Genomic DNA, 14412 nt, shown 5'->3' with positions numbered 1-14412 from the left:
CTGCTTTTCTTTGTTTAGGTAGAGTCCAGACCAACACAACAACTTTCTCCTATCACTGAATATTAGATAAAAAACCAAACCAAAACAACAACGAACAACTAAGTATTACTTCCTTTCTATTTTCTGAATAAAAATATTTTAATATCAAATCAGGATTAAACAGGAAGTACTGAAAATTGCTTGCTTCATACCCAGCTTGGGGATCTAAGGACAGATCCCTGGGAAACTTCACTCTCTTGCTCACAAGGACGGTTGGGTACAAGCCATTGAGTTTAGACACCTCAATAATTCTCTTTTCAGTATCAGACCAATAGAGATTCTTCCCAATCCAATCGACAGCCAGGGCATTGGGAACAGCTGTATTGTGAATTACCTGGAAAAGCAAAAATTACACTAATGATTCATCTAAATAACGGAAAAGGAACAACAATTCGAGAGCTACTGACACCAGGATATTGAGAGACTGGATATTTGATACAGTGACATACAGCATGTGAAAAATGGGTATTATTTACTGCTAAACACTGACATTGCTCAGGTAATGACACTTCTTAAACAGCTATGACAATGTGACACTTTTCTCCTAGTGAGGGAGAATGGAACATACCACATTGTAAAGAGGGAATTACTGTCTTCTCTCCATTATGCACGAACTTCTAAAAACTTTTGATCTTAGATTTTTCATTTTAAGTTTCTAGTTTTCTCTTAATGTAAAAAGAAAAAAAAACAAAAAACAAAAAACAAAAAACAAAAAAAAAAAACAAAACCCTGAAGCAAACCAACCTTTTTTCCCCTTCACTATTCTATTTTTTGTCCCACAGAACGGGGTGGAGGTGAGGCTGCTCTGCCCACAGTGTGCCCTTGAGCACATCTGCTTCTCATCTCCCCCTTCTCTCCGTCAGCGTATCCTTCATTTTAATGTCACAGCAGTGCCATATGTCATCGTGACAGAGAGAGCACGAGAGCGCTCAGCGAGTTACTGGTTGGAAAGTAAATACTGTACTCTTATTGCCAACATTCATGCCGCAGAAGAACGAGGAGCTTCCCAAGAACTAGTTAAATTTCTAAAGGACTACACAGTTAAAGAGACAAAAGCAATTTAGTCACCTACTGGAAAGCCTACGGACTACTGACAGGGATGTATTATTCTCAGGGTTTTTGATGACTTGGATAATTCTGGAACTTGAACAAACTCCTCTGGACGTATGTGATTACAAATCTCATCATGACGGCATGACTCAGTCTGGCTTGTCTGGCAGTACTTCATGGCAAGTGTTCAGTAATATCTGAATATCCACAGACATGTGAGTCCAATTTCTTCTTAAAAATTCTATTCCTGAGAAGATCTATCCTGACCTATTCTGTTCCTGATTAAGTCCTGATTAGGTCTGTGCAACTAGAACTTCAGGAAAAAAACCCCCACAAGTCAGAAAGTAATACTTGAAAATTTATGGGATTTCTTAAGCACTAATAATGGGTTTATTACTGTGATGTACATTCTAATTTACTGTTGTCTTCATCATTAACATGGGCATGGGCACCAGAGTACAAACTTCATGTATAAACCTGTATTAGGTATAACTAAATGTACTAGTTTTAAATTTATTTACCATCTGAAGACACAGAAAAGCCTTCAAGGTAAGAAGGGAAATTGTGAGATGCTTTAAATCAGTTTTATGGTTATGAATATGTAAAAGCACCTTCTCAGGTTGTTACATAATTTATCACCTTATAAAATCTTTTTAAAAAGTTAAATTCCAGGATGCACTGATTTTTTTAATGGGAATAAGATGTTTTATTTTCTAACACCTTCACACTGCCAGCTTCACCAGTTTATAAATGTGTAATGCAGCAACTGCTGCACTGGCACAAGGGACATTTCATGCAGAAATGAAGAACTCTGAAAATTTAGATTGTGGTTTAGCTGTCTAAGCACCATACTAGTGGTGAGTCTCCCTTTCTGATGACTTTTCCTTGGGAGAGTCACTTCAACAAGTCCCAGGCACTGAGACCACCAGCGTGGCACTTAATGTGCATTCCAGCTTTCTACTGCATTTTCCACTAACATTGGAACCCAAGCACTCCATAAAACACTGTGTTGACCTCTGAACACATCCATGTGAAAAAACTGTCATTTCAGTTCTGTAAATATCTCCTCCATCAGCAGAGGAAGAAGAAAAATGAGATGCCATCAGGCTTTCCCAGAGCTGGGGTGCTGAAGAAATGCCATTCCTGCAAGGGGAATCTGAGACAACGCGTCAAATGGCGTCACTTACACTGAGAGCAGATCTGCTTAGAGCAAAGAGTAACACAAGTGGAAAATATTAAAATGAGAGATCCAAACTTCAGGGTGACAATCATAAAAATTCTCTCTCATGACTAAAAAAAAAAAACAACCCATGTTAAAATATGTAAACAGGGTTGCTAGATAACAAATAATAAGACCAGCATTTAAATAACTGAATAAATAATTACAATAATTTCATTTGAAATAATTTTTAATAACGTCAGTTATTAAGGATGTCCTGTGGCATCCTAATAAGAAAGTCAGAGAGCCAAAAAATTTGGGACTGGATAAAAGGTTACTGACAGATTTTTAGACAGCTACAGCATAAAATCCTTGCCAATTTATTTTACCTTTTTTTTTTTTTAGCTATCAGAGGCCAAATCTGGGCCAAGTTTTTCAGAGAAAAAACATTTTTTTGTATGAAAATTAAATGGACTTATTTTTTATGATTTTTGCTTTGAACATGGCATCCTATATGAGCAAAATTTTCATCAACATGATACTTGTGAAAACTGCAAGTTACAATTTGATGGAAAACCAAAATATCTTCCATGTCCTCATCCTAATTTTCTTCTACTGGTTGTTCAGCTTTCTGAAAAATTTTCATAAATAAATAAAATGATTAATCAATCAGTAGAAAGCAATTTTTTTTTTTTTTTTTATTCTTCTAACTGGTTATTGGAACATTTTTGGCTGGAAAAAATTCTTTACTTTTCTTGAAATAGTTAAGATTAGAAATGAATAGTCTGAGTAATCCCCAGCCCTTATATAATACTGAATCATCCAGAAGGGACAGAAGCTGAGGAGGATGCTTTGGAAACTGTTTAAAGACAATAAATATGATTCAAGGATTTAATGGGTTTTGAAACCCACACTTGCCTCTCTTTTATTTTTTTCCCCTCACAGGTAAAACTTTTGAGTGCATGCTGGGTTTTACTTTTCCCCCAAAGCAATCAGAGTGCCAGAAGTTGGTTTTCCACTTGCTTTTTTCTTTTTTCTTTTTAAGAGCAATTATTTTGGTGTGAAGGATGCAAACAAGGTTCACTGAAGCCAGTGAGTTCCAAACCCTAACTCACGAGGACCAACGCCGACGAGCTCTGAGGATGTGTCAGTCCACACACCAAACTCAGTGAAAAACACAAACCTTTTCTCTCTGCACATTCACTGGTGTGCAGTGAGGGAACAAAATTCACAGAATATGTTGCTGCTCATTTAACTCCCATGCTTCAGAAGGTCAGACATAATAGAATAAACAACAAATTCCTTACTGCTTATCACCAGTTCTGGGAAAATGTTCACATAAGTCAACAAATGTGCTTAATAGTGGATTTGTGAACTTAATCCACTACAGAGGCAGCACAGACAGGCTGTGCAGAAATGAGAGTGCACTTTTACCCTTCACAGCAAAGACATTGAGTTATTTTAACTATCAGTGAAGTGGTGGTGAAACAGAAACAAGCAGAAGATCACAGGAAATTTTATACAGGAAGAAATAATACACCAGTGTACTTACACAGCTTACACCTAATTATAGCTCATTTTCTCTTTGGCATCCTGGAAACCACGTGGAACTGCCAATTCAGTAAACTGTCAGGTAAGTCATAAGGAATTTAGCTCCTAAATACAGGAGCTCCTCGTCCCTATCTTTACTTCAAATAAGATACAAACGCAATTAAATTTTACCACGCTAGCTCATGCTGTGTTTGTATTCATACACCAAAGCCTCACAATCTGGGTTAAAAGTATGAAGAAGCATTTCCCAAAACACTCAAAGAATTTAATTCTAGCAGTGACACTATTAATCCCCAATTACCTTGATGTCACTTCCATTTAAAGACATTCTGTTTATGCGACTGCCATTTGGTCTGCTGGAATCAATCCAATAAATGAACTCTTCTCTGTAGTCAAAGTCTATTGCAATCACATTGTTCAGCCCCTAAAAACAGAAAATAAAAGTCCATTTATTCAAATGTTTGAACACAAACTACTGAATAGCAGTCAGAATCCAAAACACATTTAATATTCCTAATGCTTTGTTTTTACTGTCTGCATATTTCTGAAGCACTTCCCTCTCTTTTCCATACATTACTTGTAAACAGAGTAAGACAAAGACTGTAACAGAAATAAATATGGTGACAAATTAACTGGGTCACTTCAAAAAATGCAGATGATGTATGAAATTAAGTGAGGCTCCTGTGTTTTTATGTACTCTTATTTAAATGAAACTTAGCAGTAAATACTTCTAAACTTTGCCCAGTTTCACTGAAGATTACCACTTTTGGAATTTCTTTGGCAAACTATATGGGAGAACCAGAAATAGTATAATCATTATGACATTTAAATAACAACAAAAAAAGATTCCTTCGTAATATAAATTAATCAGGAATTCAAAATGGGGGTTGGTGCAAAAAGAAATTGATGTTAATTCCTGAATGAGGAGGGGTTTTGACTTCTTAGATGCCATATTATAGGTACTCTCTCTCTCTCTATATATTTATAAATGTGTGTGTGTGGGTACAGACACAGAGGTGGTAGATACAGAAACCATGGAAGTTGGAGATCCAGCGGTCAGCTGGTGATCTCCTGTGGCTCCAACACATTTTGAGAAATTATAACTGAGGTTCTCCAACAGGCCGGGAGGAGCAATCGTACGACAATGGCTTTTCATCCCAAACAGCAGATGAAAAGGAAGGAGGGGGTTGCATTCAGATGATGGCTCTTGTTTCCTTATCTGCCCCATAACCTAAGTGTTCTGATAGGTAGTGGCATCACAATTATTCTTGATAGGCCAGGTTGCTGTTATCAATGAAATACAGCAGCGGTGAAAGGAGTGGATGTGGTCTCTGTTCCTTCTATAAATTCAAGGCCAGGTAATCAATTTCCTTATCAGCCCAATGACATCCTGCTCTCAGGTGGATCAGCCACGTCCCTCTTTAATGCAATTCACTGCTGGCAAGGGGAGTGCTGGACCAGCCAGCTCAAAAATAAAGAACTAAGGACAACAATATTTAATGGTACAGAAACTGATACACGGCTTATCCGCCATCTACTACTGAGTAATTACTGTAAATCTACCTCCTGATCAAAATATGGGAGAAAAGAGTAGTTAGGCTGTGCAAATCATCATCAAGAAAAGCCTGAAATAATTCAGTGTAGGAAGACCACTCTCATTTTTCAAAAATATCATACACATGCACACACTTTTCACAAAACCAACTGCAGCTCTGTCAGTCATAGCTGCAAAACACTTCTCATGTCTCTTTTTCTTCTGTTGGTCTAATTGCATCGACAGAAAAAACCCACCACAAATTCTTAACCAAGGAGACATCAGGTCAATGAATACAAAATATTATTTAATACAATTTTATAACATTATATAAATGAAAGTCAGCAATTTGTAAAAAAATATGGCCTTATCTCTATATATTCCACAACACTGTAAAAGTTTCCTAAGAATCAAGACTAATACAGAGAATTGTCTGCCTGCACATCTTTGATTTCAAGTGTTTTATTGTGGGTCATTTTAATTTCAATTTTTATCAGAACATCAACTGCAGGTAAAAAGTTTCTGCACGTCTGTAACAGGGCTCTCTGTCCACACATAATTTCCTCTTTATCATATACATATCTTACTTAAGCCCTCCTAGCATAATTTTTTGTCTTTTCACAAAAAATCTGCTTTTTAGAAGGAATAGGGAAGGTTTCAAATTGCATTAGCTGCCTTAGTCTCTCATGTTAAACCTGTTCCTGTTACACACAGCACACAATATATCCTTGGCTGCGGTTTGTGTTCCCTTGGTGCACCAGTTAAAAACATGGAGATAAAAATCACAAATAATGGGGAGGAAGATTATCTACTCTGCCCATTGAAACTCTGAGGATTTTGATGACTAAGAGTGAAGGAAATGGAAAGCAAAGACGATACATGAGACACAATTCAAACAGTTGTACTGTTTATGTGTATTTGGAAAAACAAAAAAAAAAGAAAGAAAACAGAGGAAAAAGCTGGCACGTAACTCAGGCAAGACTGAATGAGCTCCTGCTTTCAGCTCCTTTATTCTGAGTTTTTATGAACAGCTGTTAGAATGGCAATCACAGATCAAATACACAGAGAGAAGGGTGGGTTTGCTCCTCTGCCAGAGCCTCCGGTGCTTGCCATCACCTGGCAGATGTGCAGCAAAGAGCCAAACCCATCATGGCACTACAAGGACACAAGGATGTCCTCAGAAGGGACACAACCACCCTGTTCTGCTGGTAGAGATCCCTCTTTGGCCTTCAAACCAAATGCTGCCTTTGCAGGAGCAAAGACCAGTAGGTTCAATAGCAGAGGTGTTTATCAGCCCAGTGAGTTAATGTAACATGGAAAACACACATTTTGTTCAGTGGCTGGAGCTGCTCGGTCCCTAACACGCCCAAGAGGAGCCCATTGAATTCAGGACCCTCTGTTAGCACCAACCACGAAGAAAATTTCCTGTTGCTCCCCTCTTTTCACGGGCTTCTATGAACAGGCACACCAGCAAAAGAGGGGAGAGGCAGTGAGATGCAAATGGGAGGGAATCAGGAGGATTTCAGGAGAACAGACAGACTTCATAATGCTTGCTAAGCTTAAATAAAGTCAATGTTTCATTTAAGATGGTTAATTTCGTAATTACTGTTGTGAGCACCTGAGCACCTCTCTTGTGGCACTAAGGTGCACAGCACAGTGACACAAGAATTTAAATAAAGCCTGATGATATTGACAGGCAGTAAATAATTTCCTAGTCTTACTACAGTTGACCCATTGGTATTCAAGGAAATCGATTGTTTTATTAAAACAGATTTTGGAAATCTAATCTGTGGCAAGTAACTACACTTAGGTGAAGCATAGAAGGAGAGCAGACTGCTAAAAATGGCAGTTCTGTATTTACTGGGTGACTTGCTGTTTTTGCAGTTTTTCACCTTTTGTTTTCTCTGTTATAATAAATTAGAGTAATTACTTTAAAAATTAGATTTACACAAAGATAAGAGTTCATGTTTTGTAATACCATAAATATAGGGACTGTCTGTCTGAAAACAGATTTAGATTATGACAGTAAGTAGCCCAAATCATATATAATTATATGGCCAAATAGGTGTCAGGTTTTGATTGTTTTATAACTGAAATAGACAAATTGCACAAAACATATTGTGATGGAAGAGGATCACAAATAACATAATTTTTTTAGTACTTCAGAATGACTGACGAAACAACTGCCTGAGCTTTAAACACGTCAAATGCAGACGAAATAGTTAATTTAAGGTATTGTAATAACTCTGAACGCACTGCAGTTGTTCTGTGGTGCACACAACGCCAATTGTAGGATGATGTTTCTGTCAGTTGCAAACTTTAGAAAAAAATAAAAGTATTGCATTAAACTTAGAGCATGGTACTGTGGTTATACCTGTTTCAACAAAGTGTAGTTGGATCCATCAGTGCTAATTTTTCTTATTTCATGATGATCAGCCAGAATTAAGAAAGGTTCCTCATCTAAACCCCGGGAGAAAGAATATATTAGACTAGCTTTTACGTTAATTTATGGAAAATCAGGAATACAATGCTGAAATACAGATGGCTTGAAAAATAAATGTTACATGCTCTGATCAATGTTATGGATGAAAGAAATATTTAAAACATTCAAATGCTCCAAGAAAGATCAATGATGCAGTATAAAAATGAACAAAGCAATCAATTAGTATATCTTTCAATGAAATCTAATTCTTTTGTCTTTGTAATATGGGGACAACACTGTATTTTATTTTAATTTAATGTCACAAGATTAAATGGGGAATATATTTTATTCCTATGTTTTATTTCAAAATTTTCTTTCAAAGTAACACTGACTATTAATTATGGTGGCAAACCAAGCATGTTTTGACCATTGCTTTTTGCAATTTCATTAGTTTACATGGTTCATCCAGAAAGAAACAGCTACTCATAACAACCTTGATTTTTTAAGTTTGAACTGAAGCCAGATTTGACTTTTTGCAACTCTGGCTTTCTAGTTTATAAAAAATATTTATTTTCAGGTACTCATTCATGACATCACTGAAATATCTCTGACATTGATGTACATTGTTCTAAAAACATTATTTTTAAGGCTGTCTTTATTTTTGGCCTATTGAGAGACATCTCAACTAAAATAAAAGATTACCAGTGATAATTAAAAATGTATAAAAGGCTTTGTGTCTACTGCTCTTGCACTCTGGAATGTAATGGATTGTCCAGCCTACTCTGCTCCTGAATAGATTTGCGTGTTATAACAGAGTTTGCATTTTTTATTATTTTTTTCATGTTCCTCCTTTTCAGATGAGGAAGTTTGATGTACATTCTAATATTCTAAAGATGATGAAATCTCCTCATAACCATGCTATTATCATCCAACTCAGAAGTAGAACTAAGTGATGTATTTTAAATTTTCAAATACTTTTTCTAATAAAGTTAATTATTCACACTTTCAAAAACCACTGCATCTATTTACTACAAATGAGTTGAGGATGATACATACTAAAAATATAACTTATTATTCCTTTCAGACACAGTCACATTTCTATTCATATTGAAAAAGTAGCAGATTCAAAGTAACTCTGTTTTTCATATAAAGGTAACACAGGCCTTGGGGCTAAGTTTTTTTTCCTACAAATTATTTGGTTGCAGCTGTGGATTATAAAAGCATTAGACAGTAATACCTGAGAGGGATTTGCAGCCATTTGGGTTATCAGGCTGTGTTTCATAGCCTTCTGCACACAAGCATTTGTAGGTTCCGTAGGTATTGATGCATTGCTGGCTACAGGGAAATCCAGATGAACATTCATCAATATCTACACACGTTTTGCCATCATCCTTCAGGAGGAATCCAGGCCAGCATTTGCACTGGGAAAGAAAACCAAATACATTAATTTTTAATTCTGTTTATCACCTGTGTGTACTTTCTTCTGAATATGTTAGCATCATAAACTTTTTATGCAGCTCATTTTTTCAAGCAACATCTTAATTACTTTGCTGCTGTATGGTTTACAGGAGGCACATCTGCTTTTCTTTTCAAATACTGCTGACGTGGCCTTAAGCACCACTCCCTCCAATAAAACCCAAACAAAATCCTGTAGAACGAGTAATTATTCTTTCTACTTTAACTGAAGAAAAAGTAAAGTACATCTTGTCAAAAGTATAGAAAGGATTTTTCCTTGAAAATAATGATGGATGGAGCCTTTGGAGTTCTTCATTTTCGATTATACATGCGATTTTTGGTAAAGATAGACAGATCCCTGGAATCCCTGGAATCTTTGATATCATTGAGCAATTTGTGTAACCAGCATGGGAATGTGAATGAGAACTCTTGAGGCTGATTAGGAGCTGGATGAGGACAATTCTTGTGGATCCCTTCTAACTCAGAATATTCTCTGCTTCTCTGACAATTATTTGGGTCCGACGATGATCCTGGCAAGTTTCTCACATGCAATGGGAAAGATGCAAAATATACAACTGGGCAGAGGGGTTTTGAAAAAGGGGCATAAATTTTACATGACTTAGCGTCATGTTCCCTCCTATATTCTCTATTTCTCTCTGCAGAGATTCAGGACGTGCTATCTCCACCATTTCAACAAGGTTTTTGTTGAACACAACAACTCTTAAATCTCAACCCTCACAGTTCCAGAGGGTCGAATAGCTCCAGATCTAAGCCATGCTGCTCAGAGTTCTCAGTGGGCCAACGTTCAGCTGCAAAGATGAAACTTTGGGAGTGCAGTTAGGGTTACCTCAGAGTTAAAGCCCTGAAAAGAGTCTTTCTTCTATTTTTAGTTACTATTTACAGGCTACTGCAGGCTGTTCCTCTCTACTTGTCAAGGCCAAAGAGCAGATTCAGGTGATTCAAAAAACATCTTCACAAGCAGACAATGAACAGTTTTATTCTGCTACTAAGGAGGTATTACTTTGTTTAAATATTTCAGTAAGTCTCTGTATTGAGAAAAAAAAAAAGGAAAAAAACCACAAACCTGGAGAAAAACATTATTTCTGTTGTTCCTTTCTATGCATTTTAGAAAATTTACTCTTCAATTTTCAGTGCTCTGTATACGCCAGCATGATTTGTTGTATTTAAAGCACTGTATTACCATTTCCGTAGGTTTAAAATATGTATTGTACCATTTTTTAAATACAATTGGCAATTGTTTGCTTACAGGAAATGAGAATTTGAATGTTCTTATTATGGCACGTAAGGCACTTCACTACAAGGAGGTACCACACAGCGGGGCTTTATTATAATCATGCAGTAGTTAAACACTTAAGAACTGAAAAACCTCACATTATATTACACCACATTTTGCAATTATTCACCTTGTATCCAACAGGAAGGTCCTGACAATCTTGGGAACAGCCACTGACTTTCTTACTGAGGCATTCATTAATGTGGCAGCTTTTCTCATCAGAGCCATCACTGCAATCCTCTTTGTTATCACAAACCTCGCTTTGAGGAATGCACTTGCCATTTTTGCACATAAAAAAAGAGCTGTTACATGACTGCTCTGGAAAACAAAAAACAACACACAACTTGGTGTCATCTATTAGTATTCGGAATTAATTTTCTCACGGATGAGCTGCTGTGTGCACACAAAAGGAAAAAAAAATGTGTAACAACTGAATATTTATTCCTTGTTGATAACTTTATAATAACTTTTAACTTTTCAGTGTCTTTGAAGGGTATTCCTCTCCTGGAATAAATAAAAACAGGTGAAGACATCAACTTATTATTCCCTCCTACAAATTTGTTTTCATATGGAGAACCATCTACATCATCTCTGAAGAAAATACAGTTCTGGTTTCCAAAAGTTAAAACACACAGGTTCTCTCCTCTGTGGATGCTGAGGGGTTTAGGAACACAAATTACTCAATTCCAATGCATTCCTTGCCTAATGACCTGCAAATGTGCTCTTCCCTGTTTGGCAAAACTTGAATACATTGTTTCAGCTACATTCAGAAACTTCAAATAAAAATTGGAACATTTAAGTAAATATAAGATAGGTGTGCTGCCTCATGTCACAGCAGATGAGGGTTTTCCATCAAAACTGGTATAAAGAACCTGGCTACACTGCAATGAAATCCTAAGGTCCAGACAGAAGAACAGATCTTCCAAAAAGCCACAGAAAGAACAACATATGCAGACCAGGACTAATTTCCCTCTCAAAAACCAGTCAGACCTCATCAAACATTAATGTAAACAGTAAATATCAATAAACCAAATAGAATTTGGTCAATAATTTACTAATAAAATTAAAGCAGTGTATTTATAGTGGGAGCAACTTTGCACCTCCTCCTTCTGTGTGATGAATATCTGGAACAGAGTAACCATCGTAAGAGCAAGTTAGAAACTTTGCAAATCACAAAACTGGTATCATCTTATTTTAGTATCAACAGGAGTTATGCATTAAGGAAGTGTCTGCTATTTTATTCCATAGGAACTGATGGCTTGCACTTTGTGAAATTATGCTTTGGATGCTCAGAACACTTTTTCCTTGCAAGACATGAGCAGTATCACCATGAAAGTGCAGGGAATTTAAGCTGTAAGGTTTTACATTTGCTGACCTAAAACCCTAAACCACCTCTCTCAAAAAAGAAAGGTCACACGCGCTCGTCAAAAAAATTACACCCAAACCTGAACTTTTGCACTTGGTGTTGATAGGTGCTTCATCAGAGTGGTCTGGGCAGTCAAAATCCCCGTCACACTGCCACTGGGAATTCAGCAGGCACCGTCCATCAGCACAGGTGAACTCCCCAGGACGGCAGCGACGGTAGCCTACAAAAACAGCCAGCAGTCACCTCCCACAGTTTCAACATAAAATTCTGCATAATTGAGGCAGCACAAAGAAAATTTTTTACTGCCCCATTTAGAGATGCAGAGCGCTGTGCTCATACATGAGTGGCTACCAGCAGAGAGAAATCAAAACTCTCTTATGCAGCACCATCGAGTCATGATACAATTCACACAGATGTGAAGCGTATTTATGCAGCTCTCAATCAGAAATGCCTTTTCTTTTCGGTATTATTTCATTTATTCCTGTTATTAGGAGATGGCTTGACAACAAACATTTTCATGGTGAGCTTATGGCTGTGTGTCTTCCCTTTGAAACACGCCAAACACCAAATCATTTTAACCACACATTTTCTAAGATGGCCACAAAATCAAAAGGTATAGAATGGATACAATTTCAAAGTAAAAGAGGATTTCTAACAAATAAACAAGCAAACAAATATATATATATAATGAAGTAAATAAACCACAAACAGACAGTTGCTTTTTAGAACACAACGGCTTAACTGAGAGTTGTAAAACTGATGAGGCAGTAGAAAAACCTAGAGAAGTATATAGATTGTAACAGCACAAAACCAGGCATGATAATCATCAATTTGTAATTTTGAAGGCAGTATTTGTTATGTATTTTCCACAAATATTATTTACATAGATTAATGTTTCTGAGTATGGCCCAGATATATTGAACAGAAACTCAGAACATATAAGAAACCCTAAATTCATGTGAATGGTAAAAATTAAACATTCACATATGGTTATAGTTGATATAATTTAAATGCAGTGATAATCACAACAGATGTATTTGATTAGAAAAATAGAAATTTGATAGAAAACATAGAGTCAGACAAAAATACATATAATTAAGATATACTTAGTAAATGAGAAATTCTAGAATACATTTTTAAAATTCTCTTAAATATTATTAGGAATCAACTGTAAGACACTATTGGAAATAATTTGTCACAGTAGCCCCAGATCCAAGTTAATTCCAAGCTGTATTAATTAATGCATAATTTAAAAGTGAGAATTAATTTAAAAACAAGAGCTTTCTTTTTAAATAGTGCCTTAGAGTACCAGACCCTGAAGAATGCCTAATAGCTAGCAGCGTAAAATTGTTCTATTTACTCTATTTTTGTTATACTTGCCACATTCCAGGGATTCATCTGATCCATCTCCACAGTCATCATCGTGGTCACAAACAAACTGTTTGGGAATGCAGACTTTGTTATGGCACATGAAAGCATTCTCATCACAAGTGTTATTGGGAGCTAAGGAAAATACAGCACATAAAAAAAAAAAAAAAAGAAAGAAAGAAATTGAGAACAATCAGATAAACAGCCAATTTTCTTACACAAAGATGAAATGAGAAGTGAATTTGAGTGAATTCAATGGAAATAGTCTTAACTTTTTAGTTAGATAAAAAGCATCACACAACTCAATACCAGAAAAAGCTACTCATCACAAAGAAAGCTACAGTAGTAGAGATAGCTAAAATCTTCTGTAATCCAAGACAGAAAAGCTTCAGAAGTCAATGCTGTTTATGACTAAACTAAGGTCTGGCTCTGAAGAAAAGAATATTTGGGAAAAAGAGATGTTGTTATATTGGTCTGCTGCTGAACAAATGTTCGTTGAGGACTGCAAACACTCAAAATACACAGAATATATTAATAAAAATATCGCCTCCAATGAAACTATTACTGAACTCCTGACGCTGTCAATGGAAACATGTCTCAGGAAGACTGGAAGTAATGCTCATTTTATAGGGCAAGAGATGTCAGGATCTGAACGATAAGCCAGAATAAACTGAAGACAGAACTTGCATCTCCCTTCATGGTGCACAGCCTCCCTATCATGAGCAGCAGCATTTTCTTTGGGAAGAGCAACAAAACTGCGGAGTCACTGATGTGCTAATTTTCACCAGTAAACAGTGCATAATGCCTCTGACGTGCCACACATCCTGATCTCCAGCTGGGCTGCCTCGGTGTGCGCCAGCAGAGCCTGGGGCCGTCAGGCAGAGTAAAACCGTGAAGGATCCTGCTCCGTGCGCTCACACGTGGGTCAGCAATCTTCACCAGCAAAGTGGACACAAAAATAACGTGAAATGGCGTGAAAATAGTTGGCATTCTGGAAACTTGGATTTTGGGATTTTAGTATATAGTAATATATGTGACTCAAGATGGAAGGTTTGGGGTGTTGTCTGAGTCCTTCTTCACCTTCTTCTTCCTTCTTCTTCATGGGTTTGAGTGGTTTTCTGTAACTGGGTGAAAAAGGTCCGCGTTGCGGGCCTTGGGTGGTCATTATTGGGTC

General features: G+C 36.7%; 1 protein-coding gene across 1 annotated transcript in view; it reads right to left on the bottom strand.

Annotated features, from left to right (window-relative positions):
- Positions 1-14412, bottom strand: part of LRP1B (LDL receptor related protein 1B) — a 498089-nt gene that overhangs the window by 95479 nt on the left and 388198 nt on the right. Inside the window, exons 53-59 of the mRNA XM_058421333.1 lie at positions 13251-13373; positions 11950-12090; positions 10635-10822; positions 8993-9176; positions 7708-7793; positions 4101-4223; positions 192-373 (exon numbers count right to left, since the gene is read on the bottom strand). Of these exons, the coding sequence (XP_058277316.1) occupies positions 192-373; positions 4101-4223; positions 7708-7793; positions 8993-9176; positions 10635-10822; positions 11950-12090; positions 13251-13373 (1027 nt within the window). The remainder of the gene's footprint in view (positions 1-191; positions 374-4100; positions 4224-7707; positions 7794-8992; positions 9177-10634; positions 10823-11949; positions 12091-13250; positions 13374-14412) is intronic.

The sequence above is a fragment of the Hirundo rustica genome, chromosome 7 (assembly GCF_015227805.2).
Source record: "Hirundo rustica isolate bHirRus1 chromosome 7, bHirRus1.pri.v3, whole genome shotgun sequence".
Classification (NCBI taxonomy): Eukaryota; Metazoa; Chordata; class Aves; order Passeriformes; family Hirundinidae; genus Hirundo; species Hirundo rustica.
This window is presented reverse-complemented; position numbering and strand designations above follow the sequence as displayed.